General features: G+C 37.5%; 1 protein-coding gene across 1 annotated transcript in view; it reads left to right on the plus strand.

Annotated features, from left to right (window-relative positions):
* The window catches only part of LOC141907483 (uncharacterized), a 59899-nt gene extending 41696 nt beyond the window's left edge, over positions 1-18203 (plus strand). The window contains exon 3 of the mRNA XM_074797139.1: positions 17332-18203. Coding sequence (XP_074653240.1) covers positions 17332-17508 — 177 coding nt within the window. The 3' untranslated portion in view covers positions 17509-18203. The remainder of the gene's footprint in view (positions 1-17331) is intronic.
* Positions 18204-18655: the final 452 nt, after the last annotated feature.

An 18655-nucleotide genomic window follows, 5' to 3' on the forward strand; every position in this document is an offset into this window, starting at 1 on the left:
CTTAACTCTTAAAAGCCCAAAGCGCCCTTTTGTGCCAGCACCCAGTATGAAGGTGGACAGGAAATGTGCGCTGACCCTGTTCTGTCCCGTCCATCATCATACTGGCTGTCCACACTCAAGGGTGCCCACTGTGTAAAATTCATTTTCAAATGTAATGTATTCACAAATATCAATTATGGAACTGGTTTGAATTTTAATTCAGCCATTACTGAAAAATATCACTTATAAATCGGCAATTTCAGCACGTGCTCACTGTTATTGTTTATGTTAGTAGGCGCGTGTTTCTGACGTCATCTCTGACAAACGCTCGCCGCTTCCAGTCATTTCAGTAGACATTTCATGCGGTATTTTATCGTTTTAGGAGTGATTTGAATAAATAAACTCTTGCCATTGTAAGTGTTTCTACCGTTGTATACGCCATGATAATTGTGATACGTCGGAGACTAGCTCAGAAATGTTCCAGGTTCCGTAAAATGAAACAATGTCCAATCATGAATTTGAGATATACGAGTTTATTACAACCGACTGGTCCGGATGAGTTTGGATGTGAGAATGGCGAATGATCGAGGGAGGGGTGCTACTATATATTCTAAAATGATAGGAGTAGAGAATCTCTCACCTTCGGGATCGGAATTCCTTACCCGATACGGTAAACTGACCGACGGTTCAACTCTCTACATGAAATGAATGAGGAGGTGAAATGAAGATGGATCATGGAATGAAATGATGTAAATACATACACACAATCTACAATAATACATGGGCTATATATCAGTTGCCCCACCTTCCAAGGATTCGACCCCGAATCGTTAAAATGAAATCATAATGCATATAGTATAGATGCACATAGCAGATGAACAATTGACTGATAGTAAAGCAAGATTAACAGCAAAATGTAAATAGTAGATAATATGTAGACAGTCGGCAGTATGTAAATAGTGAATAATAAATCTCATATGTAAACTCGTATGTAAATAGCAAACAATAAATCTCAATCCCCTGGATCACTACACAAGAAAAAAATTAATCCTTGCATCCGCATATCCGGTGATCGCAAAACGCAGTCAGTCCATAATTGTACATGGTATTGACTCGAAACGAATGGTCTAACTGTTCACTTCATTGACGCTGTACGCAGTTCTTTTCGAATCACCCGCGAGATTATGGAAGAGCCAGCATAGTAGTTATGATAAAACGGATTGTAGGCGTGTCGATAATTAGATAATTACGTGTCCGGTACAGGTGAGTGGATCAGCCAGAATAACACTCACAGTTCGCTGCGGCTGATGCCACAATAAATTACTTGCATCACTGACACCTCACGCGATAAGCGGATAGATAAACACCTCGTGCGAGATTCCTCCGACCATAACGTAACGCACTGTTTATATATATATATATATATATATATATATATATATATATATATATATATATATATATATATATATATATATATATATATATATATATATATATATATATATATATACTACTACTAATTTGTTCTGCGTCGGTTTATCTGACGTAAGTACACCAAGTGGTTAGGTGTTCGCTAATCGTCTTCTGCAGCAAGGCAATGCTTCGTCTTAAAAATACCGGCAAACCGTTCAATGATTGAAAGTAAACATGGCCTTCAGCGAGCATAACGTGTACTGGCCATTCGCTTTCCGATGTAATTTACCGCCATATAAGTCGGAATTTTATCGATATCGTATCTTAGTCGGATTCCGAACGAGCGTCGAAATGAAATCGTTAGACCGACGAAATACGCAAAAGTCCAGCATCTGTTCACCGCAAATTTTGTTCACCGCTCACGAGTTGTGGATTCTACGCATTCTGCTGTTTTCGAAGTTTTCTCGCTAGTGATCCAGAGAATCAATTATATTCTACGCACAAATAAATCTGAATATAGCAAAACATGTTTTTTTTTTTTTACATTTAATTTATCTAATCACTAAATTTTCGTCACTAATTTATCGCCTTTACCCAAACGTACCGGAGTTGATGGCACAAAAACGCGTCAGTTGATTATCGAGATACATTTCGTTACAGCAGACTCTCCCAGAGTGACCTAATCAATTATGTCTCACAGATTTATTATCATTTAGATACTTTTACCATAAACGTACTACGTCTTAGCCGTATAGTATACATATTCATTTTCTTAAGCTTCTTTAATACTCTTAATACATATATGTATTCTCTTTCTTTAAATTTTACTACTCTCGATATCTGTGAAATTCAGTAATACTTTAACTATACGACACAAATATCATTGTTTAACACGATATTTTCACAAATTAATTCTTTTCGTACATTTTCATAGTATTAAGTTAGATTAAGTCACTATCCTCATTTTTATGTATTCTGTGAAGTGCTCGACCAATTTATATAACTAATATTCGAGATCGAAGTTAGTAGGGCTACCCTAACAAATCCATGCTGATGAAACTCGTGAAACTGTGGGGAATCGAACCCCCTACTGTAAGACATGCTTGTCCCAGCAGTCGCCGCTTCCAGGATCACGGTCAAGCATAGCTCGGCAGGCGTGAACTCTGTTTAAAATCCAATCCGATAGTTACGTAGTAGTAAAGTAAAGTAAAAAGGTAAACAACTAGCATATCGATCAGTATCATTCGAGGAACAATCTTCCGAGTAAGGAAAGTAATGTTGTTACTTAGGGCTGCAACAGCATGTGCTAGATACCTGTTAACATATGTTACATTAATAATCTAAACTAAACATGCGTCATTACAGGTAATGCAATCATTCTGCCGTCAGGGAACGCTAAGTAAATAAAAACAGAGAAATCGCTGGTTAAAATCTGGCTAACCCGACGGGCTGCTAACCACGGTAGTTTAAAAGTAGTGTTCAACTTAATCGGTTTGGTGTTCCCATCAGATTTTGCGATGAGATGCGATTCTCGCCAATTTATGATTAGGCTAGGTATCCATCCCCGTTTTACATTCACGGCAAGGCCAGTCGGGTGCTGATTCATGCAATATGAATGTGGGCAATTGGGCAGCGTCAGCAGATCGATGTTCATGCAATCGTCTAGTGCTGATAAACATAATACTAATTTACAACCAAATTGCCTCTGGTAAAATCTTTTTAACAGAAGATGCGCAACCACAACTAACACATGTGAGATACAAATTAAGATAAATAGACTAATAAAAATCCGTTTTTCGTCCTGAACGGTTGACAATATATTTTCTAGGAGTGACGCACTATGAACTGAGTCGTCATCGCTAGTAGGTGGTCCAAAATGTAGCGGGTGCTTATTTGAGACTAGTTTAAATGCGTTGGTCGCAGGTAGTTGACCCGATGACCCGCAGCTATTGTTGAAAGAGTTCGCCGCATAAACATAATTAAATAAGTTGAAAATGCGAGTGAAATTAAGCTTAGAAATAGAGATATTGACGCCAATAATCGATCCTGACTTATTCCAGGAATAAATGAATCAGTATTTGTCCATTTCGCAGATAGAAGCGCGTCCGCCTTAGTAGCGAATAGTTTTACATTTTTGTGACCATTTTCTGTCAGTTTCTTGAAATTAGCGATGAATTGTCCCTCATTGTGAGCTACCTGGTTCCATTTATCTCGAACTAATTTAATCTCCGGTAGAGTCACTTGGTGAATTTGAGACGAGTGACTTTCCGTATCCAAAATTTGTTGCCTCTTATTAAAATCAAGATGCTTGAAAAACGCCAAAATAACTGGTAGATTGATTGGGTGTGAATATATCGGTGACATATCATTTTTGTGACAATTTGTGATTTTTGCGGGGATTTTGAACTTTGATGATGTTATTCCGCAACCGCACGGCAGTTTTATCAGGCACATTGTGCATGCGGTTATAGCTTTTACAGGCTTACCAGGGCAGGTCATGGACCACGACGAGTCCCTGCCGCTTGCTAAGTATGTTCCAGATCCTAAGTCTAGGGCGCCCTCATAGAGCCCGGATTCTTGATACCTAATATCACAAAGACGCATGATGTTGTTGTGATCATTGAAAAAAAGTGCGCTGGCGCAACTAGATACCGAACGCGACCTCATGGACCTAGCTGTCGGACAGGTTTTCACCCCTTTACCTTCACACGTGGCATAATCGCCCGTGTCGAGTTCATTAATCATTTCGCTAATCATTTCGAGTTCAGTATAAAAGTCGCCCGAATTAGTTACACCTATGTATGCCGGTAGGTCCTTTATTAAAGTGCAGTTATCTGATGAGGCATTGACTGGTACCGGAATAGCCGATATCGAATATATATCAAATTTGGTGCTAATTTTGGAAAGTGGAAATTTGACTGCAATATGAATAGCTCTGTCTGTCCTGGTGTACAGAATGTCCCGAACCTGATAATAGTGACCAGGGTCCGAATACGATATAGAAAAACCTGGGTAATCTTGGGATAGCATATCACGGATCGACCCAATTGTATGGGCTATAATTTTGCTAGGCACAAAGCTCATCGGCAAATAGCCGTCAACCAGGGTTTGGACACCTGATAGCCAATTGCGTGCCTCGAGTTCAATTTGCATGGCTGCCTCCTGATGGGCTGCAAAATACTGAATGAAATTGCTGATAACGGAGACTGAGGTGCTAAGGTCTGAAATTCGTGCCGAGTTACGCGAAGATAGCTGTGACAGCTTTACAAGATTGGTCTGCAGATTTGATATTAAGTTATGGTTATTTCCAATGGCTGTCATGACGTTTTTGAAGCGAGCCGAAGTTAGATTCATAAATGACGACATTTCGTTACCTTGTCGAATGAGTTCATTCTGCGTCAATTTGGCAAAATTTTCGAGCTTCTGCACGTGGCTTCGTATCTCGTTTACTTCGCCTTCGGTGGCCGTTCCAAACAAGCTTTTGGATATGCTACCCACAAAATTTAATAGGCCCCGCTTAGAGCGGGGGGACACAGATAATTTTCTGGGCATCAAAAGCTTGATTTCGTTTGACATCGATTGAAATTGTGACGCTGACCGATTGCGTTGCTGGGTTAGTAAGTGTACACACTCGAGTAGTTGGTGACATACGTCGTCAGCATTTGGCGGACAGACCGGTGGTTTAAAAGAGGGGATCGGATACTTAATCCAAGGTAGTGAGTACGTGTGGCTCAAATATGAACCCGCGTTATCAATTTGGCTTTGGAAAGAGAAAAGGATGCCGTAATTTTTCCTCAAAATAACTTTTTCGTTGCCGATTTCACCATCTACTCGATTGAGCAAAATAGAAAGGTTAATAAAAACTGATAAGACTACCGCGTCGATCATCGTGTATAACTGCGTAAATATTCTGTGCCTGAAATAGATTTTGAACAGTTATAGTTAATTCATGGATCGAGTAAAAAAACACATTCTCCTTCATGTAGCGCGTTCAATAAAGTTTTATCTCTCTGTAATCAATAGATAGCATGCATGAGTACGAATTAGCGATTCATATCGTCAAGTGATAATAAATAAAATAATAGATAATAAAATAATGTATACATATACGAGTAATAAAGGGGTATGGGGTACAAAGTCGGATATTGCGTGTACTTAGTGTCCGATGGGTTATTTATAGCCGGTTAGCGTTTTCTTTTCTTAACTTTTGACAGTCTAAGTGTTTCTATCAGCCGTTTGTCGAGTATGTTGCTGGCTGGCTCCCAGGACGGTGGATAGTCGCCGACCCACTTGACTAAATACTGCCGTTTATTTTTTCGCTTCCGCGATTTTAACAAACACTCTACGGAATAAGTTTCGTCATTTTCACTGTGATCAGTCTGGGCGTTGTCGGGGAAGGTCTGGTATACCTCACCGATCTGATTTGTTTGCTCACCGTCGTCGTCTGACCGATCTAGGGGTCTGTCTTTTGGGTGGATATAGATTTTGAGTCTGTTTGCATGGACTGGGGCTCGCAATACCCTTCCTGCCTGAGTTTTTAGTATATAGTTGACAGGTGATACCTTCTTGGTGACAATGTACGGGCCATGATACGGGTGTAGGAGTTTCTTAGTGAGGCCCTTGATGTTTCTAGAATTATGGAGCCAAACTAAGTCACCCTCCGCGTACGGCGGTTCGGTGGCCTTAAATCGATTATCGTATTGTTGTTTTGTCTTTTGTTGGGTTTTCTCTAGATTTAGTTTGGCCCATTTACGTGCCTCCGTTAGTTTGATAATTACGTCGTTGATGTATTCATTCGACGACTGAAATTCGTGTTCGGGTGGCAATAGCATTACGTCAATTGGCGTGCGAGCTTCTTGTCCATGCATCAGATAGAACGGCGTATAACCCGTGCTTTTGACAACTGAGGTTCGGTATGCGTGGAGCATAGCAGGAATAAACTCATCCCAGTCAGTTTGTTCAGAGTTACAAAACATACTTAAGCCTTGGACCAGAGTCCCGTTGTACTTCTCCGTGAGGCCATCAGTACACGGATGATAGGATGACGTACGCGCCTGATTGGTTCTACAAAGCTCACACAGTTCTCTGACTAGGGAAGATAGAAAATTTTGATCTCGGTCACTAAGGATTGTGCCGGCTGCACCATGAGGACAGAAAATTTCGTCAAAAAGTATGCGGCCGATGACTGGCGCAGTTATTGATTTCGTGGGAAACGCTTCTGTCTATCTAGTTAAATAGTCAGTAATAACGACGATATATTGATTCCCTCTCTTGGAGCGATGTATTGGGCCCACGCAGTCGATAGAAATTCTGTCAAAAGGGGCTGCAACAGCTCAATAGGTATTGGTATCTGCGGTGCTATCTTTTTGTGTTTTGGTGTTTTTCGGGTAGAACATGGGACACACGATTTGGTCCAGTGCAATGTGTCCTCATACATTCCAGGCCAATAGTATTTTGCTCTAATTTTCTCATATTTTTTTTCAAAACCAAAGTGGCCCCCCGTCACGTCATCGTGATATGCGGCGAGGATGGAAACCCTTAGCGACGTTGGTAAATATATTTGCATACCGGAGGGATTGTTTCGCCGTTTACGGTTTAACAACCCGTTCCGGTCTACGCAGTAAAATTCCGAACTTGGGATCACTTCTCTAGCTAGGCTGTCATCGGCAGGAAGCTCGCGAGATACTAGATAGTTAGTGCGATAGAAGGTCGCAGGACCTAGGATCGTCTCGTTTAGCCTGAAATATTATAGGGATTTGGTCGTTCAATATGCGGGTTGTCCCAGTATCAAGTACTGGTTCGGATTGTGAATCGGGATTGTCCAGTGCATTTACATATTGTCGTCTAGACAGGGCATCGGCATTGCAGTGTACGCGGCCGGCTCTGTGGACTATCTCCATGTCGTATTCTTGAAGAGCTCAACGACAAAAGCGACCCTGGGGTTCCTTCAGTGTCATGAGCCACCTTAGGGCATTGTGGTCGGTTACGACTCTGAATCGGCGCCCATGGAGGCATGGTTTAAATTTCTTAATCCCCTCCATAATTGCGGCCATTTCGCGTTGCGTCGTATCCCAGTTCTTTTCGCGGGGTAGAAAATTTCGTCCACCGTAGGCAATCACGCGTTCGTTGCCGTCAATACGTTGACACAGAACAAGACCAATCGCGGTCGCGCTTCCATCAGTGTGCAGCTCGAAAGGTTGGTTAAAGTCCGGAAAGGCTAGGACTGGAGGACTCGTTAGCCTGACGTTGTTGTGGGGACTGGGTACTCGTTTATTGCTCGACATTTCTCTGGGTCAGGCTTGATGCCTTCACCACTGATAATATGGCCCAAATACAAAACGCTGTCGAGAGCAAAATGACATTTATCGGGTTTTAACGTGAGGCCCGCATCTCGAAATCTCATAAAAATCTGTTCAAGGTGAATTAAATGTTCCTCAAAAGTTCGTGAAAAGACGACGACATCGTCTAGATATATTAAACAGATTTTCCAGCTTAGGCCTCGGAGCACATTCTCCATCAATCTCTCAAAGGTGCCTGGACTATTGCACAAGCCAAATGGAAGACGATTGAATTCGAATAGGCCCCTGCTACAAGCAAAGGCGGTAATCGGCTTGGATTCCTCGTCAACTTCCACTTGCCAATATCCTGATCGTAAATCAAGAGACGAGAAATATTTTGGTTGTGTCGCACCGAGGCTACCGAGAATATCGTAGCACCTTGGCATTGGGAATGAATCTTTGCGTGTGATGGAATTTACTTTACGGTAGTCAACGCAGAATCGCGTTTGGCCGTTTTTCTTTTTTACCAAGACGACCGGGCTACTCCAGGGGGAGTTTGATTCGCGTATGATATCTGCCTTGACCATTTTGTCAACCTCATCTTCCTCTATTTTTCTCATTTCTGGGGTTCTACGGTAGGCTCTTTGTCGAATCGGTGGGTGACCATGAACGTCAATATGGTGTTTGATTAATGAAGTGTTGCCTAACTCACTGTCGTCATTCGCGAAAACGTCGCGATATTCGCTAAGTAGGTTCGTCAGTGTCTGTTTCTCGCCCTTCGTCAGCTTGGCGTCGCTCAAGTCCACGTTAGGTGGGTTTAGGTTTGGCTTATCGTTTCTAGTACTTATGTGGCACATATTGCATCTTTCCTGGCTGACTGGCGGGGTGTCAGTTTCTTCCAGGGTTGAGTGAACTTGGAACAACTCAGTCGACAGGTGCCCCAGCGTTGTACCCTGGAACAGCTGTATAGGATTGACCGTAAGGTTACAGATTCGAAAAGGGACAGTTTCGTTCTTTACTAAGGCAATTATTTTAGCCCCGATTAAGCTCGACTTTTTTAATTGTGTACTTGGGTCTATGTAGCACTCCGTGTCATCTCAAATTCTGTCGACGACCTTAGCAGGGATAACTATTTCAGTGAATGGGGGACGACTGTTGTCTCTTGAATGCAAATTTTAGTGTAAATAACTAGGTCGAACTGTCTCTGTAATGATAGTGGTCTACTCCCTGGAAATTGAATAATACCGACCCCCAGATCCAATATAGCGTTGTGGGATGTAAGAAAATCCATACCTAAGATGACATCATAGGCCAACCCTGAAGCTACGTGCGCGTCAATCGGGAAGCCTATGTTACCAATATCCAGACTGAAACTTATTTTCCCTAACATTTTAATCGGCGAGCCATTGGCTGAATGGACATTGCGACTTGTGGGCAGGTCCAATTGTTTATTCTTAAAATAATCTAAAAATCCAAAAACATTTTCACTTATGACAGTTATCACTTATTTTCAGTTATCTCGCTTCCGCTATCTACGAGGACAGTGACGGTGTTAGTGCCAATTTTCCCGTGCACTGAGTTAGCTACTGAGGCCAGAATTGTCTTTGGCCTATCGGCATCAACCGTTGGATTACGGGCGACATCTGAGTCGACTGGCCCCAAGACCATATCAGGGTCTCTCGATGCATTCCGTACATTAGCTACAGAATTTTGAAGTAGAGTCCGGTAAAATAATAGACTAGAATCGAGTTTAGACATTTGCGAGGACACGTAAGATAAAGCATATTTCGATTTCGAGTATAAGTATGTAGTGAGTATATATGAATAAGATATAAATAATGATGCAGTACATATGACAAATATGTGTGTCCATCTGAACACTGTAGCACAAGATAATTTCACAAGGTTAATCATACAATATAACAAACCAATAAGTAAAATTGACCATTCCCGAATAAATCTCTCTCGGGCTCTTAAGGTATCTGGCGTAGGATTTAGATTGGACAGCCCGAATGAACCCACATTTAGACGGGCTTCACTTAGTTTCCCCGCTTCGTCGAATACACGTTATCTGTTAGCGCACCCCGTGGTTGGTAGTTTTGATTTCCGGGATTATGATAGTTCGTAGGGCGCCCACGACGCGATCGAAAATCACGCCCATCTCTACAATAGGTCGCCGTGTGACCGACACGATTACATCGGCCACAAATAGGATCACCCGAGGTCGTTCGCTGGTTCCTATACTGATCAGGAGGACGAACGTTCTGGGGAGGTCGTTGGTTGCGCATTTCCCTCACCTCGTTTCTCAGGGAAGCGATCTCATCCCTTAAAGATTGGACTAGTGACTTATCGTCAGACATGGCTGCGACGGTTGCTGGCGGATCAAGCTGGTTAATTAATTCAGCCGTCAGTGCGTGGTTCACAGCCTCGTCCACATTTTTAAGGTGCTGTGTGATGACGAATTTCCTAATATCGGACCGTTGACCAGACATAAAAATATGAAGCCGAGAAGCGGCTGGAGTACCCAGTTTAGTAAATTTTGAAGTCAGGTCTTGAGAAGAGGGGCGGACTGGCTCGTGTGGACCCTGTTTTCGGCCAAGAAGTGCCTGCTCTTGTACCCAGTACAAATCTTGAGGATCTAGCTTCCTTTGTAGCCCCGCCTTAATAACAGAATATGTAGGGGGGTCTGGACCAGAGTGCTGGGCCATTACATCGTCATAGTGGTCGCGTGCAACACCTGTCAAATAGGCTGGGAGCGCGGCGGCCTTCATGTCGCTACCCCAACTGTTCAGCACGGATAGGCCTTCAAAGTCTCTTATGAAACGAGAAAAATCCTCCGAGGCCGATCCAGAAAATTTATCTAATTTCGGTGGCTGGAATGTGGGTCTCTGAAGACGGTGCACAATTGAGTCGATAGACCGTATATATGGTTCGGCCTCACGAGCAGTAGTTGGACTCGGTACAGAACCTAAAGGGGATTGCGGACTCGGTGATCGGGGCCGTGGTCCTGATGGAAACGGGCCGGTCGGACCGAGCCGAGAGATGGCCGTGCGAGGAGTACTCGATGAGAAGTGCACCGCTGTTTTGACATTAGAGGGAGATGTTACAGCCGGGAGGATCTCCCGCGTAATCGCTGCGGGTCGGACAGTGACCGTCCCCGAGTCAGTGCTACTATCGCTGGTACCGGTCGATACATCTGTCACCTCCATGATAAAAATATAGGCAACGTGGATAGGTTCAAAGTAATATAGGTACCAAAAATATAGACACAATAGCTAATAATCCGAAAGCAAGACGATATTGACTAGACAAAAAACAGTGATCATTAGCTAGGACTGCAATAAATCAAAATCATTAGCGGTAGAGCACACGCTTGGTAACAGCAAGAAAGTGTCTGAAATAAAGAAACTGATGGTTAGAAAAAATAACACTCACCAGGACCGTGGTTCTCCACCAAATGATACGTTGGAGACTAGCTCAGAAATGTTCCAGGTTCCGTAAAATGAAACAATGTCCAATCATGAATTTGAGATATACGAGTTTATTACAACCGACTGGTCCGGATGAGTGTGGATGTGAGAATGGCGCATGATCGAGGGAGGGGTGCTACTATATATTCTAAAATGATAGGAGTAGAGAATCTCTCACCGTCGGGATCGGAATTCCTTACCCGATACGGTAAACTGACCGACGGTTCAACTCTCTACATGAAATGAATGAGGAGGTGAAATGAAGATGGATCATGGAATGAAATGATGTTTATACATACACACAATCTACAATAATACATGGGCTATATATCAATTGTATATAAGTGAGTAGCACTGTAGGTCAGTGAATACAGAGAACAAATGATGTTTATTTTATCGATTATGCATAGGCTACGCGTACTAGCGCACACATGTGCTTGTGTTGATTGTCATAGTTAACATCATAAATAGCGCCACCCGCGGGTTGAATATGAACTATACGCACGGAGTGAAGGATAAATAGGTAACTATTCCGCTAACTATTACGGCTAATTCGTGTTCCTTTTTTCAATAAGTCACATCTCAGGTCGCTATATGATTACTAAAGTTTCTTCTGGTTAAGAAATCGCGGAAAGTACAATTTTGATGGTATTTGCCCTTTAAAGATGATTTTGAATTGTTTGTACATTTCAAGTTCTGAAATCTCCAGTCTCCTGAGTGTAATATTAATAATGATAATAATAATAATAATAATAATAATAATAATAATAATAATAATAATAATAATAATAATAATAAAATAATAATAACAATAATAATAAATATAGCTGCAAGCAGCGATAACGGGTTTCTGCCTTTCTGGATAGAATGTCGTTCAGGGATGCGAGCAAAGATTTCACCCGAAATCAGTTCGTTACATTCCGTTTTTGAAAGAGCGCCACCTAGGGGTCAACTCCCAACATGGATATGTCGACCCACATGTGCTACTACGCGCAAAGTACTAATGTGCCAGGTTTTGGGGGAAATAACATCGAGAAGAAGGAAGCTAAGGTGTTTTTACCATTCCCTAGTGACAGTTCAAGCGCATATTCGATTATAATTAGTTCCGAAAAAAGTCGACATTATGAGAAAACCGAATTTGGCCCAAAGCACAAATTTGGCCTATAGGGTAAACTATGCAGGAGGGAAGGCCTTATAGTGTTACTATTAGTAGAGGAGTGACAAGTCAGTCTGACAAGTCAAGCGATCAGATGGGGACTGCAATTCACATATGAAATTGACGTCCAATAACCATTATAAAAACATAATCACGAACGGTACCATCACTCCCCATTACTTACTGTCACTGGTCTCTGGCTAGCAATCATTCTTTATCGGTGCAGTGGGTAGGTATTTTCACCTGACTTTGTTCTTCTATGACATTACCATCTACGCTGCGTCACGATGTGATGTACATGTACAAGAGACATCCAATTTGTAATGTATGTAATGTATAAACTGACATTAGACCGTTTAATATCGACGATAACAAGGTATCACCGACGCTGACATTTTCTGACGCTAACTAGTATGACCCATACATTAAAAAATGAAAAATATGAAAATAATAACAATTTCTACTTGAATTAGGAGTGAAACTCATAAAAAATGAAAAATAATTCTCACACACTCGAATTTATTTTTCATTTTTACTCGCTAGAAAAAAGTGTGAGTAAAGTGTGAGTGAAATAAATTCGAGCGTGTGAGAATTATTTTTCATTTTTTATGAGTTTCACTCCTAATTCAAGTAGAAATTGTTATTATTTTCATATTTTTCATTTTTTAATGAACTCGACCATTCAACCTTTAACCTGAAAGCCCATTACCCCTATTACTCTTAAATTATTCATATACATGAATAAAATATATATGAATAACATATAATTTGATAGATTATTCAATATAAAAGTGTGAGTGAAATAATTCATATTTAAAACATTGAATATTTATATTTGAATGAGTTTTAATAAAAATTTTGTTATAAAAATGAAGAAAGAAGAAGAAGAACCCAACTTTAAAATCGAAATCAATGAAACCAATAAATCATTTTCACAGTTTAACATTAAAGATTATATTTCAGCAACAAATTTAGTGTCCGCAAGACATTATAAAATCGATAACATAACTATGATTAATCAAATATCATCAAATGAAACATATTTAATTACTGAACTAGTAGATACTTTTGATAATGGCGTTAAAAATCCTAAAATATTCAATACAGTTTTAAATTTTAAAGGATCTTTAGATGAAAACATAATTAATATTCTTAAAACTCCTTTCAATGAAAGAAATGATGATATAATACTTTCAAAAGATTACAATGATTTGATTAACTTAAGAATTGAAAAAAGACAATTATATTATTTCAATTTTGATAATAAACAAATTATCTATAATGAAAATTCATCAAATATTGGAATTCAATGTGAATTCGATAATGAAAAATCATTTAAAGATATTGCAGTTCAATGTAATTTAGATGATGAATTTAGAAAATTCAATCCTAATGAAAAAGTGCATTGTTATTGCGGAGGTAAATATTGAAAATCACATAAATCAAAGCATTATGAAACAATTAAACATAAAAACTGGTGTAAAGAGTAACAATTCTACATTATAATTATTGAATTGAGTTAAATGATTTAAATATCTAATAGACTGTTAAAAGGATAAATTGTTTGACAGTTGAAATGATAAATTGTTTGACAGTTGAAATGATAAATTGTTTGACAGTTGAAATGATAAATTGTTTGACAGTTAAAATGATAAATTGTTTGACAGTTGAAATGCTCAATTTTATATTTTCATTAATCAAATCCTTACTGATATTTTCATAATAAAAGAAAAGCGCAGCCAATATTAATCCGCCTGCTACTAAATAATGTTTCAAATCACTTTTCCCAGTTGGGATGAAACCATCCATTTATTTAAGAGAAAAATTAAACAGTTTATAAAATATTTGCTAGTTTTTAATTAAATATTTTATAATCATTTTAAAAATATTAAACTTTTAAATGATTAAATCAAATAACAATTAAATTTACAGCCAAACAATTTAACATTTCAACTGTCAAACAATTTATCATTTCAACTGCCAAACAGTTTATCATTTCAACTGTCAAACAATTTAACATTTCAACTGTCAAACAATTTAACATTTCAACTGTCAAACAATTTAACATTTCAACTGTCAAACAGTTTAACATTTCAACTGTCAAACAATTTATCATTTCAACTGTCAAACAATTTATCATTTCAACTGTCAAACAATTTATCATTTCAACTGTCAAACAATTTATCACTTCAACTGTCAAACAATTTATCACTTCAACTGTCAAACAATTTATCATTTCAACTGCCAAACAATTTATCATTTCAACTGTCGAACAATTTATCATTTCAACTGTCGAACAATTTATCATTTCAACTGTCAAACAATTTATCATTTCAACTGTCGAACAATTTATCATTTCAACTGTCAAACAAATTATCATTTCAACTGTCAGACAATTTATCATTTCAACTCAAACAATTTATCATTTCAACTGTCAAACAATTTATCATTTCAACTGTCTTATCATTTCAACAGTCGAACAATTTATCATTTCAACTGTCAAACAATTTATCATTTCAACTGTTAAACAATTTATCATTTCAACTGTCAAACAATTTAACATTTCAACTGTCAAACAATTTATCATTTCAACTGTCAAACAATTTATCATTTCAACTGTCTTATCATTTCAACAGTCGAACAATTTATCATTTCAACTGTCAAACAATTTATCATTTCAACTGTCAAACAATTTATCATTTCAACTGTCAAACAATTTATCATTTCAGCCGTCTTATCATTTCAACTGTCAAACAATTTATCATTTCAACTGTCAAACAATTTATCATTTCAACTGTCAAACAATTTATCATTTCAACTGTCAAACAATTTATCATTTCAACTGTCAATTTAACATTTCAACTGTCAAACAATTTATCATTTCAACTGTCTTATCATTTCCACAGTCAAACAATTTATCATTTCAACTGTCAAACAATTTATCATTTCAACTGCCAAACAGTTTATCATTTCAACTGTCAAACAATTTAACATTTCAACTGTCAAACAATTTAACATTTCAACTGTCAAACAATTTAACATTTCAACTGTCAAACAGTTTAACATTTCAACTGTCAAACAATTTATCATTTCAACTGTCAAACAATTTATCATTTCAACTGTCAAACAATTTATCATTTCAACTGTCAAACAATTTATCATTTTAACTGTCAAACAATTTATCATTTTAACTGTCAAACAATTTATCATTTCAACTGTCAAACAATTTATCATTTCAACTGTCAAACAATTTATCATTTCAACTGTCAAACAATTTATCATTTCAACTGTCAAACAATTTATCATTTTAACAGTCTATTAGATATTTAAATCATTTAACTCAATTCAATAATTATAATGTAGAATTGTTACTCTTTACGCCATTTTTTATGTTTAATTGTTTCATAATGCTTTGATTTATGTGATTTTAAATATTCACCTCCGCAATAACAATGCACTTTTTCATTAGAATTGAATTTTCTAAATTCATCTTCTAAATTACATTGAACTGCAATATCTTTAAATGATTTTTCATTATCTAATTCACATTGAATTCCAATATTTGATGAATTTTCATTATAGATAATTTGTTTATTATCAAAATTGAAATAATATAATTGTCTTTTTTCAATTCTTAAGTTAATCAAATCATTGTAATCTTTTGAAAGTATTATATCATCATTTCTTTCATTGAAAGGAGTTTTAAGAATATTAATTATGTTTTCATCTAAAGTTCCTTTAAAATTTAAAACTGTATTGAATATTTTAGGATTTTTAACGCCATTATCAAAAGTATCTACTAGTTCAGTAATTAAATATGTTTCATTTGATGATATTTGATTAATCATAGTTATGTTATCGATTTTATAATGTCTTGCGGACACTAAATTTGTTGCTGAAATATAATTTTTAATATTAAACTGTGAAAATGATTTATTGGTTTCATTGATTTCGATTTTAAAGTTGGGTTCTTCTTCTTTCTTCATTTTTATAACAAAATTTTTATTAAAACTCATTCAAATATAAATATTCAATGTTTTAAATATGAATTATTTCACTCACACTTTTATATTGAATAATCTATCAATTTATATGTTATTCATATATATTTTATTCATGTATATGAATATTTTAAGAGTAATAGGGGTAATGGGCTTTCAGGTTAAAGGTTGAATGGTCGAGTTCATTAAAAAATGAAAAATATGAAAATAATAACAATTTCTACTTGAATTAGGAGTGAAACTCATAAAAAATGAAAAATAATTCTAACACGCTCGAATTTATTTCACTCACACTTTACTCACACTTTTTTCTTGCGAGTAAAAATGAAAAATAAATTCGAGTGTGTGAGAATTATTTTTCATTTTTTATGAGTTTCGCGACTAATTCAAGTAGAAATTTCTATTATTTTCATATTTTTCATTTTTTATGAGCTCCACCCTTCGACCTTTGGCCTGAAAGCCCATTACCCCTATTACTTCTGTGCAACTGCGTTAATAAGAGGGCAGATTGTTCCAAAAAGTTGGAGCAGCCGAAGCAAAAGCTCTTTATATTATTATATAGCACTATTGTCTACTTTTCTTAACTGCATTTATGCAATTGAATCTGCGGGGAGAAGAATGATTTGAAATTAATACAAGGAGGGTTGAGATATTGAGCTTTTGCATGTTTATTCAAAGTGTTTTTCAACTTCAAGTTATCTTATCTCTATGATTTTAGCTGTTCTTTCATATTTCCATATAGATTTGAAACGATTTAAAAACCTTTCACCTATCAATTAATTACAAACATATTACATTAGAATGGTTTAAGTGCAACTATCATCTTTTCGGAGAGATGCTATGGAACGATTGTTGTATATATGGTTTTTTGTATGTTATTCAGATTTTATTTCAGAAATATATATATATATATATATATATATATATATATATATATATATATATATATATATATATATATATATATATATATATATATACATATATATATGTTACGGAGTCAGTGAGTGCAGGTTTGGCAATATTTCCAGGTTAAATTTCAAGGAGTAAGAGTCGAGTGCGTAACAGGTCATCGTAAAGAAACAGAAGGCATGGAAAATGGTGGCAAAATGGGTTCCAAAGGAAGAAGTGGGAAACCGACGAAGAAAGGAGGGACGAAAAAGGGTGGAGCAAAGAGAAAAGCAGGCAAAAAGAAAAAGAAAAAATAAAGAAAATTTCTGTCAGAAAAAGTTTTCCCTTCATATACAGACATTCGTACAATACTCATTTCAATGTAGCGTCTCATCCTCCCCCGGCAGGGATTCGAACCTGATGGCATCGAGATTGCCACTGTAATAATCCCTGCCACGCTAGACTGAGTGCGCCGAGATACTCGCGCAGTTTAGATGATATCATTATCAACCAATCAGAAATCGCGTTTTATTTTAGCCCAGGTTTTCCCAGGTTTTCCCCTTCGTGAAATCTGCCTTAGCGATTTCTCAACGAGCAATCCGATAGATGCCGCAAGTTTTCGTGCGGCAAAGCTGTACCTTCGCACCCAGTCTAGTGTGGCAGGGGTTCGTGCCGTGGCTGAGTGTAGCGATGCCATCGGGTTCGAATCCCTGCCGAGAGAGGGAGGTATCGTCTATACCCGGCTATATGTTCTATGTGCTAAAAAAATGATCTGTTCATTTGTGCAAGAACATAGGCGTGCTAATAAATACCGTGTATTTTCCATTTACATAGCAGTCTCTTAATGCCAAAGTGTGAACATTTTGTCAGAACACAGCCATCCATCATTTTGATATCAATGGAGCCTCACGAGTCAGGAAAGTTTTGGTACCAACTGTGCACTGGTCGTCTTCGTTGCTATGGCAATGTATGGATAGACAATGTTACAATGTGGGTTGCTGGGTAGAGAAAATTACGAAATTCTTGTTTTCAGTAGAGAAATCATTTGTCTGCTTTTTAAAGAAAAATTTATAGACGAAAGATGAATATTGTATTGACTTCAACGTAAGGCTTCCTCGTCGAGCAATCAAGTAATGATACATTCCTATTCATATTAGTAATAGGGATAATAGGGTTCAGGCCAAAGGTCGGGTCGAGCACACTCTCCCCAACCTTTGGCCTGAAACCCCTATTATCCCTATTTCTTTTCAGTACTTTTATGTGTTAAATTCTTATAAAAGTAACGAGAAATTAACGAGTGAAATAATTCATATTTAAATCAGTGAATATTTATATGTGCTAAATTCTTGATTTTAACATAAAAGTAACGAGTAATTAACGAGTTGAAGAAAATTTCAATTTTAATGAAAAATATGTTATTAAAATAGAAGCAAATAAGTACTACTGTCCGACATGTAAAATCAA

Source organism: Tubulanus polymorphus, chromosome 6, assembly GCF_964204645.1.
Source record: "Tubulanus polymorphus chromosome 6, tnTubPoly1.2, whole genome shotgun sequence".
NCBI lineage: Eukaryota > Metazoa > Nemertea > Palaeonemertea > Tubulaniformes > Tubulanidae > Tubulanus > Tubulanus polymorphus.